Source organism: Cucumis melo, chromosome 8 (assembly GCF_025177605.1).
Source record: "Cucumis melo cultivar AY chromosome 8, USDA_Cmelo_AY_1.0, whole genome shotgun sequence".
NCBI classification, from domain to species: Eukaryota; Viridiplantae; Streptophyta; class Magnoliopsida; order Cucurbitales; family Cucurbitaceae; genus Cucumis; species Cucumis melo.
The window spans coordinates 6,047,798-6,063,029 of NC_066864.1; the positions used below are offsets into that span (position 1 = coordinate 6,047,798).

General features: G+C 31.4%; 2 protein-coding genes across 4 annotated transcripts; one reads left to right on the forward strand and one right to left on the reverse strand.

The window, feature by feature from the left end:
• The first annotated feature begins 636 nt into the window (after positions 1-636).
• Positions 637-2,705, forward strand: LOC103485357 (protein WUSCHEL). The gene is made up of 3 exons (XM_051088927.1): positions 637-1,289; positions 1,387-1,469; positions 2,110-2,705. Exons 1-3 carry the CDS (start codon positions 842-844, stop codon positions 2,488-2,490), a joined length of 912 nt encoding a protein of 303 aa, XP_050944884.1. The 5' UTR covers positions 637-841; the 3' UTR covers positions 2,491-2,705.
• Positions 2,706-7,199: 4,494 nt separating this feature from the next.
• LOC103485121 (protein ANTHESIS POMOTING FACTOR 1) lies at positions 7,200-10,997 on the reverse strand. Of its 3 annotated transcripts, none has more exons than XM_008442591.3 (11): positions 10,845-10,997; positions 10,682-10,773; positions 10,211-10,311; positions 9,981-10,081; positions 9,829-9,895; positions 9,620-9,719; positions 9,381-9,494; positions 9,131-9,268; positions 8,954-9,038; positions 8,375-8,424; positions 7,200-7,733 (listed from the first exon to the last, which is right to left on the reverse strand). In XM_008442591.3, the coding sequence occupies exons 1-11, from the start codon at positions 10,849-10,851 to the stop codon at positions 7,590-7,592; spliced, it is 999 nt and encodes a 332-aa protein (XP_008440813.1). In that variant the 5' UTR covers positions 10,852-10,997; the 3' UTR covers positions 7,200-7,589. The 3 variants fall into 3 exon arrangements, with proteins under 3 accessions (XP_008440813.1, XP_050944885.1, XP_050944887.1); XM_051088928.1 differs by having other exon boundaries at positions 10,211-10,279; positions 10,845-10,907; XM_051088930.1 differs by lacking the exon at positions 8,375-8,424.
• Between the last annotated feature and the right edge of the window lie 4,235 nt (positions 10,998-15,232).

Below are 15,232 nucleotides of genomic sequence, written 5' to 3' on the forward strand. Positions count from 1 at the left end.
TAAATTGCAAAAATTAAAAATTGTTTTAAAGAACATGTTTTTATTATGAAAAATAGCTAACAAATCAAATTTGTCTACATAATAAGTATGAAAACGTGAGTAAGAAATTGTGAAAAAAAAAAAAAAAAACTAGAGAGGTGTCAACTTCTGTTTGTATTGTTTTAAAAAGAAAAAAAGAAAAGAAAAATCTCTTGAAACCCCAGCACAACAACGCCAAATTAAAATTGATATCAAGTCTTTCTGTATAAATTAAATCTTTAATTAGATTTCAAAAGTTGAAACATAAAAATTGGTACATTAGGAAATGAGGGTAATATAAAAATTTTAACCCCAAAAGAAAACAATAACTTTTGGAAGCAACGATAACGAAAAGAAATTTGAGCACCTCCCCCTCCCCCCACATTCATTCATTCATTCAAACCCCCTCTCCCTCAGGTCAAATAATTTTTTTGTGGGGTTTTTTATTTTCTAAATAAAAACATATATATAATTATAATTATAATTATATATATATAATTATTTAGAAAAAAGAAAAGAAAAAAAAAAGGGGCAGTACATACCCACTCTTTCTAAGCCCTCTTTTGTCCCTTCCCTTTTTATGATCATTTTGAGTCCCTCTCTCACAGATTTTCCCTCTGATTTCACTCCATGTGCCACTCTCACTCTTTCTTTCTTTCTTTCTTTCTTTCTTTCCTTCTTTCCTTCTTTCTTTATTTCTCTATATTAATTAATTTCATGCACACACACACTCACACACTCACATTACACACACTACTCACTCTCATCTCATCAATTAATAATTTTCTCAAAAACCCCTTAACTTGTCCATATTTTCTCACCAATGGAACATCCGGCCAAACAACAACAACAACAACAACAAGAACAAGGAATTCATGATCAAGGTGGTGAAGGTGGTGGTGGAAGCAATGGAAAAAGTGGGTTTTTGTGTAGGCAAAGTAGCAGTCGATGGACTCCAACAACCGACCAAATACGAATATTGAAAGAGCTTTATTATAACAATGGCGTTCGCTCCCCAAGCGCTGATCAAATTCAGAGGATCTCTGCTAGGCTTAGACAGTACGGTAAAATCGAAGGCAAAAACGTTTTTTATTGGTTTCAAAACCATAAGGCTCGTGAAAGACAGAAGAAAAGATTCACTTCAAATTCCAATTCTCCTATTACTACCACTACTACTACTACTGATCATTTTAAAATTTCTTCAACTAATAATAATATTAATTGGAAGTCGGAAGATCATTCCTCCTCTTCTCATAACAAATTTCCTCCAGGTTCGTTTTTCTTATAATCTGTTTCTGTTTTTTTTTTTTTTTTTTCCTCCCTAAGGAAAGGAAAAATAATGATTTTAATTGATTCTTGTTTTTGCAGCTCCTTCTTCTTCGGTTATGGTGGCCGTTGGGCATATGGGAAATTATGGATATGGGTCTGCCACTTTTGAGAACAGTTTTAGAGTATGTTCTAATTTTTACCAAACTAAATTTTCATATTTAATTTTATCCAGGTTTTTTTTAGCTTTCACGTGTTCTGAAGTCAAGAAATGGAAAATTTTTGCTCTTTTTTTGTTTTTTGTTTTGTTTTGTCTTGTTTTGTTTTTTGTTTGAGAGAAGCAGGAACAATCACTTCAGAAAAATTTGAAAAATAAGATAGAGCGAAACATTTGAGTTTTTTTATTTATAGCGATTTCTGTTTGTTTCTCTTAGTTTTTTAAATTATGATTTTTACTTTATTGAAGAAACATTTGAATTTGAGCTGCTAGTTGAATTTTGGAAACAAGAAATTACTTTTTAGTTTCCATACTTTGGTTCTTTAAAAAGTCTAGTAAAAAGTGAACAAACTTTTAATTTTCATAAAGATCAAAGGTTTTGTCTTTACAAGAAAAAAAAAACATTTATTTTTTCTGAGGATCGAACAGTTATAGAACAAATTTAGTATTTCGAATGATTTTGGATATACATACATACATATATATACATACATGCATTATAATAAACAAGCGGGTGATTTTAGAAGTGGTTTTGCAAGGTGTGGATCTTTTGTCGATTAAACCAAATTTGATCTGATTTTGCTACGCCTCTTCTTCCCGTTTCTCAGGAGTGTTCGATATCCTCGGGAGGAAATAGCAGTGTCGTCGGGTACCGGAGCCACAACATGGGATCATGGATCGGCATCGATCCGTATTCATCTGCCGCGGCGGGGGGATCAGCCAATAATGTGTTTGAAAAAACAAAATATGTTGAAGAATCCATGGAAGATGATCATGAGGAGCAAGAGATTGAAACTCTCCCCCTTTTCCCCATTCACGGTGACCGGAATAATCTCGGTGGTTTCTGCAGCATGAAGCCGGAATATTCAGAGAGCTACTACACCACCACTTGGAACGGGCGGTCTGACGACGGAGCCGCCGGTTCTCGGGCTTCGCTGGAACTCAGCCTCAACTCTTACGCCACCATCTCACCCGATGATGGAATGTGATTTCATGAAACCCCCCGGAAACTAAATTTTAAATTAATCATTATGAAGTTTAATCATCCAACTATGGGTTTGTTTAGCATAAAAAGTAGCGATTTCTAATTACTTAGGTACTGAAAACTGATATTAAGAATATCGATCTTTGTTTCTTAATTTTATGATCACAATCGTCGAACTTAGTGTTTGAATTTACTGAAATCCATAACTAATTTCTATTTCCCTCCTTTGTTAATCTTTTTTAAGAGAATTTTATTTTTTCCTTTTTAGTATTTAGTATAGGAGACCAACCAAATAAAATAAACATTTCAATTTTACAATCCTCTACGAGACACTTCGATATTTTTTTGTTCTATTCAAACTAATTATATCTTATCCTTTATATTGAAAAAAAATCATATATTATGGATGATAATTTTTGGATTCTAAATCGCGATAGTTTAGATATATGAAAGCTTTAATCCTATTATTTTAAATTCTAACTTAATTTTAAGTTCTTAATTTTTTTTTATTTTTTTTTTAAGTCGTTGAGGATTTGAAAGTAAACAATATAAAAATTTTATTTGTTTCATCAAAAAAAATTATGAAATTTCGAAAAAATATTATTCAATGTTTTTTTTAACCAGTTATTCAAGATAAAGACTCGTTAATATGTGCACCCGTACATATCAATTAGTATATCTTTTGAGTTTTATTACATAAATATTATTTTGATTTAATAGAAATAACAAAATAAATCAAAGTATAAACTTAAACAGAGGACAAATCAGTCTAAAATTAATAATTATTAATCATCTCACATTTTTATATAAGAAAGACAAAAGTAAATAATTGTAAGATATGATTAATCTATTTAAAATTAACAATTAAAGAAATTACTAATAAACTAGTCCAAACTTGACTAACCAACATCTACCTTTTAATATAGTAAATAATTATAGCTTTTTTACTTCTGGAGTTTTCTTTTTTTATTTTCTAAAATGTTAATTCTAACAAAATGGTCAATGTTGTTGTGAGATTAATATTTACACATATTTTGTTTGTCCTTTAGTGTCAATAATATGTAGAATCCAAAGTTGATCATGGATAGAAAAAATAAGTTATTTTGAATTTAAGTATTTAGGTTAGCAACCCGTTCAAAACAATTTTTGAAGTTAATTAATCACTTTTGGTTTAAAAATAAATTTATTAAAATTTCTCTTAGAAGAATTCCAAACGGATCGTAATGATTTATTTTACGTCCATGAACTTTGCAAGACTTGGTCTCGGAAGCACCACTTATTAGCTTTAAAAAATCTTTGATAATTAAACTTTTATTTCCTTCTACGTTAAATAAATTTTTAAACTTTATATAGTGTTCAATTAGTTCTTAAACGTTCCACGCTCATAGAGAGGTATTGAATTTTTCAACTTTATAATTTATATATATTTTACATAAAAATGTATTCAAATATAAAATTTTAGATAGACGGTGATACACTCAAACAGAGATCAATTGGGTCTATATAAAAATAAAATTTGTTATATTCATAAATAATTTTTGAAAACAAATTTTCTTTTATTATTTTTCTTTTTCTCTTGTTAGGGTTTGTGGAGTTTATGTCGATTGGAGGAAGAGTAAGAGTAAGAGAAAGAGAGAGAATGATTAGTTTTGGTGTTGAAGGGAAGGGAATAATGTATTAAAATAAAGAGAAGAAAGATGATTGAAAGAGGAAAATGTATAATTTTACTATTGGTGGGTGACAACTGACAAATATGAGAGAACATTTGTCTTTGTTGATGGAATGACCAATGCATCTCTCTCTTCATCTCTGCATCCTCATCTTTCCAGTTTCATTTGTTTTTCAATCTTCAGATTTTCATGGCCCCACCCCCTATTCCTCTTCTTCTCTATCTTCCTTATATTAATACCTTCAAACTTTATCCATTGCTTTCTTCTCATTTTTCCTTACTCTCTTTAATACCCTTCTTTTTAACTTTTACAACCACTAAAACACTCATATCACATCCAACATTGTTACATTTAGGCCATATATACACACTTTTTAGCATTCTTATTTTTTTTATTTTTTTTCCTAAGATCTTGATTATATAGTTTAGTTTATAAACTTTTAGATTTGTTCTATATTGTGGGAAACATAGACTTAAATTTTCAAATTTTATATTTTGGTGACTTAAAATGGTTCAATTTCAAATCATTGTTTTCTTTTTTAAAAAAAATAGATTTAAAAAGTTGCAATGCTTACAATCTTCCATCTTTCACAAAACATCTTAAGATTATTCTTGAAGTAAAAGATAACCCTTCAAGAATTTGTAACCTAAAATGGGGCCACTTACCTACAATAAAACCCGAATGAACTACCCACATAATTGTTTAAAATTATGTGTTTAATGTTTCAATAATTTTTATTCAAAGTTGTAGAAAACGCTTATACTTCAAATGATGATTTTAAAAATATTTATTAACGGTTAGAGAGTAATATTATTGTTTGTTGAAAAATAAAAACATTATTTTTAAAAATTGTTTTTGCACAAGTGAGTGATAGTTATGGTTGTGTTTTAAATTCAATAAATTAGGGATTTATTTTTTTAAGGTGGAAGGGTACAAAGGGTTAACTAGTAGTAGTAGTGTAGTACAATTTTGTGGAAAAGATTTTGCAATGATTTAAAGTTGAATAAATGGAAGAGAGAGAGAGAGAGAGAGGTGGAAATGTATGGTTTTTATGTATAGTGTAAAGTGTGTTAGGGGTAGAAGAATAAAATGATGAGAGATGGAGAATGTCTATGCAGCCATTTTCATAGAGTATATATTTTGAAGTTTGAACCCTTACTTTTTCGTAAATTGCGCTTTAATTATTTTCACTATATCTTTCACTAATCACTCTTTTCAATCCAACCTTTCCCAATATTTTTCTTTTCCTTTCCCAACGCTCTCCAAATTCATCCACACTTCTCTATTCTTTTTTTATTATTAATTTTCCTCAGTTTGATATTGTTTAGTCTAATCATACAATTAGTGCAACATAATCAAGTTTTAAGCATGTTAAAAGTAGTATTTTGCTATAATTAAAAATAATTAAGCATATTGGTACCTCTCCTTATTCTTTTGGGTTTTGAAACAGCTTCTATTAGATTATATTACTTTCTTGTTTTCAGGTTCGTACAATTGAATAATTAAGCTGCCTGTACCTTTTTTTTCCCCTTTGTTTCAAAAGGTTTTAAAGTGGAGACTCAGCCTTAACCTTGAGAAAGGTAATTTAATATTGTAGCCATTGATCTATTTAGATTACTGTTTATGTAAATTAAGTAGATGTTAATTAAAGTTTGATAAGGGCGTAAATAAGTTAATATACCAATGGATGTCTTACAAACCACTTTCTTTTTCAAAAAGGAATCTTAATAAACTAAAGAACAAAACTTTACATAGGCAAACTGCGAAGCTTGACCGGTGTGTGTATATACACAAATGTTTGGGTCATCTTATACTAAGTATACGAGACAACCCACCTACAGCACTTGAGTGTAATGAAAACTCATATAAAACTAAGTTTTAGATAGGAGGCTACCATTTATTGAACTTTTGATCCTCCGTTATTTATTGAGTTTGTGTATCTTTTTTACCATCATGCCAACATATGACGGTGTCTAATCCACTTTTCATATTGGAAATAAGAACTCTGATCTAATTTTTATTAATTAAACTATACTCAATAATTCATATTAACAAAAGCAGTAAAAGGAACAACAAACTCTAGTCATAATAATATAGACATCCAGAATATAGAATTATGGAAAAGAAACTGCTAAACGAACTCCTTTTTTCAAAGTGCGGTGTGTTTTTCAACAGTGAAAAACATATGAGAAATTAAAAGCAATCAGAAAATGATACGGAACTTTATATTGGTAATTCATTACAGGGGTCTCCATCCCAGGATGCTTGTAAAATGAAGCATTGATAAATAAGGTCTCAATCAAAAAGATTTTGGGCGGGGATGCGTTTCTCTGTTTGGTTTGACAAATTGTCATACTTTATGGCTTCCGAATGACTCTAATGTCTTTTGGGGAGGGGGTTTGAGCGTCAATACTAGAAAGAAGAGGGAGAAAAAAAAAAAGTGAAGACAAACCTTCTATTCATGGTTGATAGGTACAGTAAAAATTTAGTTGTGGATCGAAGAAGATCTTTAAAGCTTTTTGAGGCTTCAAGTACGTAATGTCCTTTACCAGTAACATGGCCCAAGTGACATAAACCCACGCATGCATGCCCTTTTTCTTATTTTCATTTGCTATTTGGACCCTTTCAAAATATTAAATTTCACTTACCTTTGCCTGTTTCTTTTGATCATAACTGACACTCCCCTGCACTCTGCACTCCATATTCCTCCATGCTCTTTCTGCTACAAACTTCTCCCTTTTTCTTCTACCTGTTACTCCAAACAAGATATCAGGAAAAGAAAAACAGAAATCTTCATTAAGCAATTGATTCCTAAACAAGAAATGATCCGTGATGTTGAACTAATTGCTAATGATGTAGCAATGGTACTGAAATTTAATGTAGCATACAAAAGAAATATTCTATAAAGTGGTATAAGCAAACAAATAAACAATGATGTGTGCCATGTTATACGAGAAAAAAGCAAGGAAGATTAGAATTTACTAGAGCGCTTGAAGAGCTTTGACCTGTGTAAGATGAATAAGAACGATGTAAAGTACATTACTTAACCAAGAAATTTTGGGAGCTAGCTTTCACATCACATCAACATTAGGATTGTGAGCAACATATTGATTCCATAACTATGTATACGTTTAAGAAGGGTCTTCCTTCCATGATATACATTTTTTTGGATATATTATATGGGAGAAAGCTAGTTAAAAGTTCAAGCATTTTTATGAGGCAGCTTGAGCACCAATAACAACTATTGGGACCTTGTTCTTATCTAGATAACCAATTATACAATTCATAGCTGCTGCTCACTTTCTATTGTACATCCTCACTGAGCCAATTGGTTTTAGAAAGAGGATGGTATCTACAGGTTGGCATTTTCTCCATGAATTGATGAGAGGGGTCACTTCCACCTTGTTAAACGTGGATGCAAATCAGAAGATTTCTATTTTCTGTCTACATAAGCTCCCAATTTAGACAAATCAGGTATCCAAAACGACAGTTCAGAAGATCCCGTTGCAAACATTAGACTTCCTGGAGCCCACTTTATGACAGGAGGCTCCATTTCAGTGCTCATCCAGCTTGCAACCTGAGAGAGACAGAAACACACCAATGATAAGGCAAAGAGATTGTAAGTACCGAACAGTCGAGCATGAGTTTGAAAGATATTTAATTTTCAATTTATTACTGACTGCCTGCAATGATCTATTACTGTCAATTGATACAGTTAACGAGCATGGCAACAGATGTGCACTTCATGTATAATTATAATTCAAACTAAAACTGAATCATTCAACCTTCAACATGTTTATCTCAAGCCAAGATAGTAATTATTGAAAGTAGAGACGAAAAACAAACACAATTTTAGGTGAAAACCTAGTACGGGGAGAAAAACCACGGAGCTGATAATTTTATTATTTTCTAATACTCATAAAGGTACAAAAAGGAAGTATTTATAGGCAACACGAGGCTAATTAACATAATAAAAAATAGAAACAAGTAAATTACCCAACTACCACTGGACTTTCAACCTGACCTAAGCCCATTATTTCTAACAGTAATAATGACAGAAGACAAAATTCTGGTCTGTGTGTTATGGCAATTACAATCCTCTGTCATTTACTTGTTCTATTAAGTCATGTGAGGTGAAAATTGTTTGGACCACGATTGTTGTGAAATTATTATAAGAGGAAAATAATGGTTAAATAAGAAATGGAGAACTTTCACTACCTCTTTTCCACTCCTTACACTCCAAGCATAAACACTGCCATCTCCCGAACCTGTCATGTGTGCACAAACACCCAAAAACTTAAGATCCCAAAAGAGTACCTAACTGTTGTTTCAATTCCTTTTATGCTCCTCCGTTCTTTCAATCTGACTAAGTCACTATTGATCTTTTATTTTTACATATAATCAATAAACATAAGATGAAGAAGATTTCAAGTAGTACATAATATAGTTGTGTGTAATCATAAGAGAACATAAAAACAATCATGAAAACATCTAAAAGCTATATTTAAAAATAATAATAAGAAACAGATCCATCGATCGAATGAAATTATCCAAAGCTTTACAAAGAGGGGTTCGTTTAATAGGGAGTACAAAAGATATTTCCAATTTAGAACAAGAAAATTTAAAGTATGGCTCCTGATGGCCTGTGTGATTTTACACTAATAGAGTGTTGAAATAAGATAAATTTAAAAGGTAAGATTGAATAACTGAGCAACTACATGTGAAGTTTATATAATATTACAGCTTGATAAATCTTCAAACTTCGATCCAACAAACACAAGCAAGATTTCTGGTTACCTGATATCACAAACATTCCCTCCGGACTAAAAGATGCCTCCAACGTCAAATTCCTTGAAATGGGTTTTACATTGTACGTAGATAACTACATCAACAGTGAGGTTCATAGCATACCGGGGTCAAAATGGGTGATCAAGTTATAACGTAAAGCACCTAAACATCGGAAAAATAACTCACTAGTGTTCCTCTGAAAGAATCGAGAACATGAATATGCCCATCTGAAGTCGTCAACAACATGAGTCTCCCATCATTACTGAACTTTACAATATTTGCATCAGATACATCTTCCCCAACAGAAAATATATCGAAAGGACCCTATAACTTTCCAAATTTTCACCATATAAGAAGATTAGGATAAGACTTACAGATGAAGAATAAACCTTAAGTTGAACCACATGAATGTGCAAAATCATCAATCTTATTAAACCTTCTCATATTTGCGAGCATCAAACATCCTTATGTAACCTCCAAAGGCAATGGCAAAAACCACACCTTGCTCATCATATGCTGTAGCTGGCTTTCCTTGTACACGTAAAAGACCCTAACATACAGACATGCTTAAATTAAGTTAATGGAACTTTTACTCTCTTTATTCTCCTGGGAAACGGAAAAAGGTAGGGAAGACGTGACAGGTATAACACTCAGGTTCAGTGCCTATTACATCACCTGGCATTTCTCTGCCCTTTGATCCCAAAGCAAAACAGTTCGATCAAGAGACCCAGATATAAAGCATTCTTTGCGAGCGCATAAGCTGAGTGATACAACTCTGGAAAGGGAAAGTCTAAAGTTGGTCCTCTAATTCATAAATGATTCCTTGGAAATAGATGCCAAACATAGAATCCGGGTAGTGAAGACAAAAAAAAAAATGTATAAACCTGTCGTGATGACCTCTAAAGTACCGCAGGTACTTATTGTCGTTCAAGGAGAGAAGCCGCAGAGACTCTAAGGAAATAAAATTGATAAATAAGAAAAAATAGTGGTGTAAATTTGCAAGCGAAAAAGAGATATGTTCCAAGATTAACATTACCATCCCACCCATTTTTTGAAGAATATATCACTGTTGTAGGATGAGAAGTAAAGCAAACCAGATCAACCCCGTACTTTTTGCTGTTTATTGTTTTCAAACATCTGGAACCACAAACACCCTCAAAACAATAAGATGGGGGGAAGTCGAGTAGAACACCAGCTAAGTTGTAAACTAGTAAATACGAAATAATTAAAAGCAATCTAGATTGAGATGAATAAAGGGACTCATACGTTGCACTGGCAACATCATAAAGTCGGATGGATTCATCATCACTCGCAGTCACCAGATAGCTTGAAGTCCTGTGAAAATCCATTGAACTGATTCTACCATTCTGGGGTAAATAATTGACGGGAACATACGACATTAAAATTCAAACAATAAGAATAAGCAACAATATGACATAAACATCAAATTAGACATCATAAAATAACAATCCCCTCGTCAGTTAGATTGAATGAACTCAATATTTTTTACTATTTGACAGATAAATGAGTTTAGTTCTCCAATTTTGTCACTTCCGGGTTAAAAACGCTCTAGGATTCCCATTAATTCAACTTTGAAAAACAAAACAAAGGAAGGTGAAGAAGTATCAGAGTATCCGTCAGCTATTCCATTTTCTAACCACTAAACGTTGAAAATTGAACGGAAGAATTGAATGTTAATGAAATTCAGTAATGAGGTGGAGAAAAGAGAGGAAGTACATAGTCTCTGAATGTCATGCCGACTTCCATGCTTTGAAGGATTTCTTCGGTTAGCTCCAAAGACACTTTCTCCTCCCTTTCGGATTGAGCCCCTGAATCAATTATTAAATGAAGTTAAGCGTGAAAGAGCAGAAAGTGGATGAGCTAAAATCAAGATACTGACCTCCCATTGATGAAGACTTAGGCTTCGGACTCAAAATATGGTGAACTTCACGGCGGAATTACGAACGCTTTCATGCCCTAACAGGCAACGTCCTCAACCGCCTAAAATGGTAGCGGGAAAAACATCCGCAACGCGAGACCTTCTGGACGGGCTCTTCTATTGGGCCAGAATTCAGCTTTGGTGGCCCAACTTTAGAAACAATAAGATTTTAGGGTTCGTTGGATTGCTCAAAAAAAAATGTTTTTATAAGAATACATTTTCTAAAAAATATTTTCCGTAAAATGAGTATAAAATGTAAATAATCATTGACCTCTTTATAAGTGTTTATATACAAAATTTTGTTTACTTTAGTTTATATTTATGAACAAATTTTATAAAAAAAATACACATATCTTGAATCTTTTTTTCACAAATATATTTTAAAATTAATTGTACGTTATCTTGAAATTATTAATTTTTTAGTTACTTGAAACTAAACATTAATTTCATTTTTTGTATTAATTTTTTTATAAAAAAAATAATTTTAAAAGCACAAATATCTTGAAATGTAAATATATAATCATAAAAAAAAATTGATTTCCATCGACGAAATATAAATAAGATAAATAATTTTTCGAAACAATATAATATCAATTAGACAAAAATATGTGCAATTCGATCACGTTCTTCATTCATCTTTATTTCATGAATCGAACGATCATGTTCTTCATTGACGTCCTCATGATTTCTTTCACAAATGTTAAGTCGAAATAAATTTGACTGAGAGATAAACATTTGCTAATCTCTATATTTAAATGTGTGTTCATATATATATATATATAAAATATTCAAAGTATTTAAAAATAGAAAAAAAATAAAAAGAACGACGGAGTAAAAAATAGAGAGTAAAAATGAATAAAAAAAATAAAGGAAGAAAAATAGACATTTGGAAGAGATTTCTAATTAAACATAAAATAAAAATTTATTCTAAAATTTGGTTGCATGTATTTAATCTAAAATGATTTATTTCATAATCTTGTTTTTCCAAAAATTATTTCAAATGAATATCAAACACCTCGATTTATCTTAAAATGAATTATTTTAAAATTTAAACACTTCAAAAACCAATCCAAACACAACCTAAACTTTTTTTATTAAAAATAGATTATTGTTAACACGTACTATATGGTCGTTGAGTCATAATTGGTTTCTCACCAACGAGCGCATTCATCCAAAAGGGGAAAATAAAGCGCATTCGATCAAACTATCAAACAATAATTTAACGAATGACAAATTCTTATGGTTTATTTTTTAGGATATTTTTTACTTTGTTGGCATAAGTAATACATGTGGAGTGCATAAATATAGATGTTACCGGAATGCATCCAAATATCACCTATAAGGAGGTACGTGACTAAGGTTGGTTTTCCTTTAAATATAATAATATTTGTAAAGAATACTTAATCTTGTTTAGTGTCTCAACCAATTCAAAGATAAAAGCATCCTATGTTTTTCATTTTATAATAAATAGATACGCCGGCTCAAAATGTTATAAAATGTGAAATACATTGATTAATTTGTTAGTTAATACAATTCAATGACTAAAATGTGGCAAAATTTGAAAATACTCGACTGCAAGTTAAAGTTCAAAACAATAGAGTATAAATTTCATGAAAGTTTGGAAGCAAGTGGGTTTTTTAACCTACAATATTTAATAGATTATTTTTTTTATCTTGGATCCGTTAATTTATAAACGTCAAGTCTCTAATTTTACAACTTTACATGTAATTGGCTATGTTAAAATTGAATTTTATGTCTGACAAAACTATTGGAGAGTAAAGTTTGGTCAATCAAGTTTCATCGTGTCATCACGGCAAGAGTAAATTTATTGTGTTCATCAAAAATATACATTCAAATATGGAGAAAAATAAATAACAAATAAGTATTACCATATTCTCTTTAGTTATTTGATCACAAAGATAGGTTTATCAACACCTGAACTTTTAATTACTTGTCTAATAAACCTACAGACTCTTAATTTTGTATCTTTCAAGGGACACATTTGTCCGAAATCACGTGCATGCTAGTTTTTCTTTTTAAAGACAACAATCAATAGAGCAAAACGAACCCATTACAAAATATCAATGTCGGACAAAAGCATAAAAAACCATGCAGAAAAAGGGAAATGAAGGACAAAACACTTATGATCCACCAAAGTTTTATACGCAACATTGCGAGTAAGATCATCTTAACACACGATGAACATAGGACAAGGCGACAAAATCCCCAACATAACACCTTGATTCTTAGCCTCCGTATCAAAGAACGAGACTTCAAAATATCAATAGCAACATCATGTGCATGTTATGAAATTACAAACAAAACTACATACACATTTTAGTAATCCAATTCGTTAAAACTATACATGTTTTTAAAAAGTGTGTCCGTGTAGATCTAAACATATTATTACGTAAATACATTCGTAACACAACAACATCGTCAAATTTAACAATGCGATGATTAATATTTAGCTCCTTAGGGTTAGAAATGTAATTTTTATAAATTTACTTAGACACACGTTCATTTGGGTTTTTTTTTTTTTAAATAAAAAAATATATTGGATTACATTTTTAAAAATAGAAAAAGATACTCAGTGCTTCAATGTGATCTCACTCTCTATGCCTCGCAACAACAATATAACAAAAATAAAACCATACATATAAAAAGATATATATACACATGAAATTATTCTATAAACTCATCTATTTTTCCAATATAATTTACACAATCTACATAAAATCCAAATTGTAAAACGTACGAACAATACATTTAAATTTCAAACACACAAGACAAGCGTCACTAAATTGGGTCCATTTCCTAACAATCCCCTGCACTTTTTACCTGACCCGCACCGGCACCGCTATATCATCATCCGCGTCCACCGATCAGAATTACCTCGTGATCGTCGGAATACGCCTTCATCTTGATGAACTCGATGCAATCGGCAACGGCTTCACTGTGGTGGTGGTCGACGTTAGGATACGAGTGTCGCCGCCTAACGACTACGTCGTCTTGGAAGGCGGCTCCGGCGGTGGGATGATGATTTGTGGCCTTTGAGAGAGCACATAGCATTATGAATCGGAAAACGGCCTCACGGAGGCGCTCGAACAGGGTCATAGCCGACGGGGGCTTGTTGTTCTTCTTGGCGTCGTCGGATCTTGGTTTTCGGAGGCAGAGATTGGCCGGGGGCTTGATCTTTCTGGGGACTCGTCTTGATTTCTCGGCCATTGATAAATTTGATTTTACTGAATTGGACCAATTGGTGGTTTTTTAAGGGAAATATGGGGGTTGGTTTTTTTGTATTTTATATGAGAATTCATGGCATAGGACAAGAAGTTTTTTAATATTTGTTATCGTGGTTGGATGGAACATTGACATGTGGTTAAGAGCTACAATCCATGAGCCAATTTGCTTACTTTCAATTACATTTCTAATTTAATCCCCTTAATTATTGATTTGTCTAATCTAATCTAATCATATGCCTCCTTCTTATAATATTACTCAATGTTTGCTCTAATTCGGTTTAATTATAACTTTAGAAATAGTCCTTTTTTTTTATTATTCTTTAAGAAAAAAAACTCCAATTTAGTTCTTACTTCGTAGAACTATAATTTAGTTTTTACCGGTGGATAAGAATCTTCGTAAATATTTATTACAATAGAGATTACTTATTTGGATTTTATCAAACCATGTAAATTGTTTATAAAATTCTATCAAACCATAAACATTATATTTTTTAACTTTCAAAATTATAGACATTTAATTATTTGGCTATATTATGGGGCTAAATTTATCGATTTAACCTTTCAGGGATATCAAATAACAAAGTGGAAATTATATTATGTTTTTTTAGCATGTGATATTTATTATTATGTTTAACTATGTTTTTAAATCGTACCAATCCACTTGTTAATATATTGGTTGTAACGTGTCGTGGTCACATGGTTGTGTTTAAAGGTGAAAAACTAAAGATTGTTGGTTGTCATCTAATATATTTGTCTCTTCACTTCAAATTATATTATCGTCATGTATGAATTGAAACAAGTGATTATGACAAGCCTTTTAAATTCCTATTTCGTATAACTTACACATGGGAATGTATGTTAAAAGAGATAAATTATATGTAACATTATAAATTCATCACACGTATTTTGTTTTCCTACCAACATACATGGACGGATTTAGTATAGGTCCAGGGGCGAGCCCCCTCAATTTTATTGTCTTTATATAATATATATAAATAAAACTATTTAATTTCAATACTTATAATTAGCTCAGTGGTTACTTTGACTATCAATATATTTTCTAGATCCGCAACCGTCAACATAAGTAAAGACGATGTGTAAAAG

Coding starts and splice junctions, on each gene's coding strand:
- LOC103485121 (XM_008442591.3), bottom strand. Junction 10,082..10,210: donor TATGATGTTGCCAGTGCAAC/GTATGAGTCCCT, acceptor TTGTGGTTCCAG/ATGTTTGAAAACAATAAACA. Junction 9,269..9,380: donor ATGCTCGCAAATATGAGAAG/GTTTAATAAGAT, acceptor GGAAAGTTATAG/GGTCCTTTCGATATATTTTC.
- LOC103485357 (XM_051088927.1), top strand. CDS start 842: ATGGAACATCCGGCCAAACAACAACAACAACAACAACAAGAACAAGGA. Junction 1,290..1,386: donor TCATAACAAATTTCCTCCAG/GTTCGTTTTTCT, acceptor TTGTTTTTGCAG/CTCCTTCTTCTTCGGTTATG. Junction 1,470..2,109: donor CTTTTGAGAACAGTTTTAGA/GTATGTTCTAAT, acceptor CCCGTTTCTCAG/GAGTGTTCGATATCCTCGGG.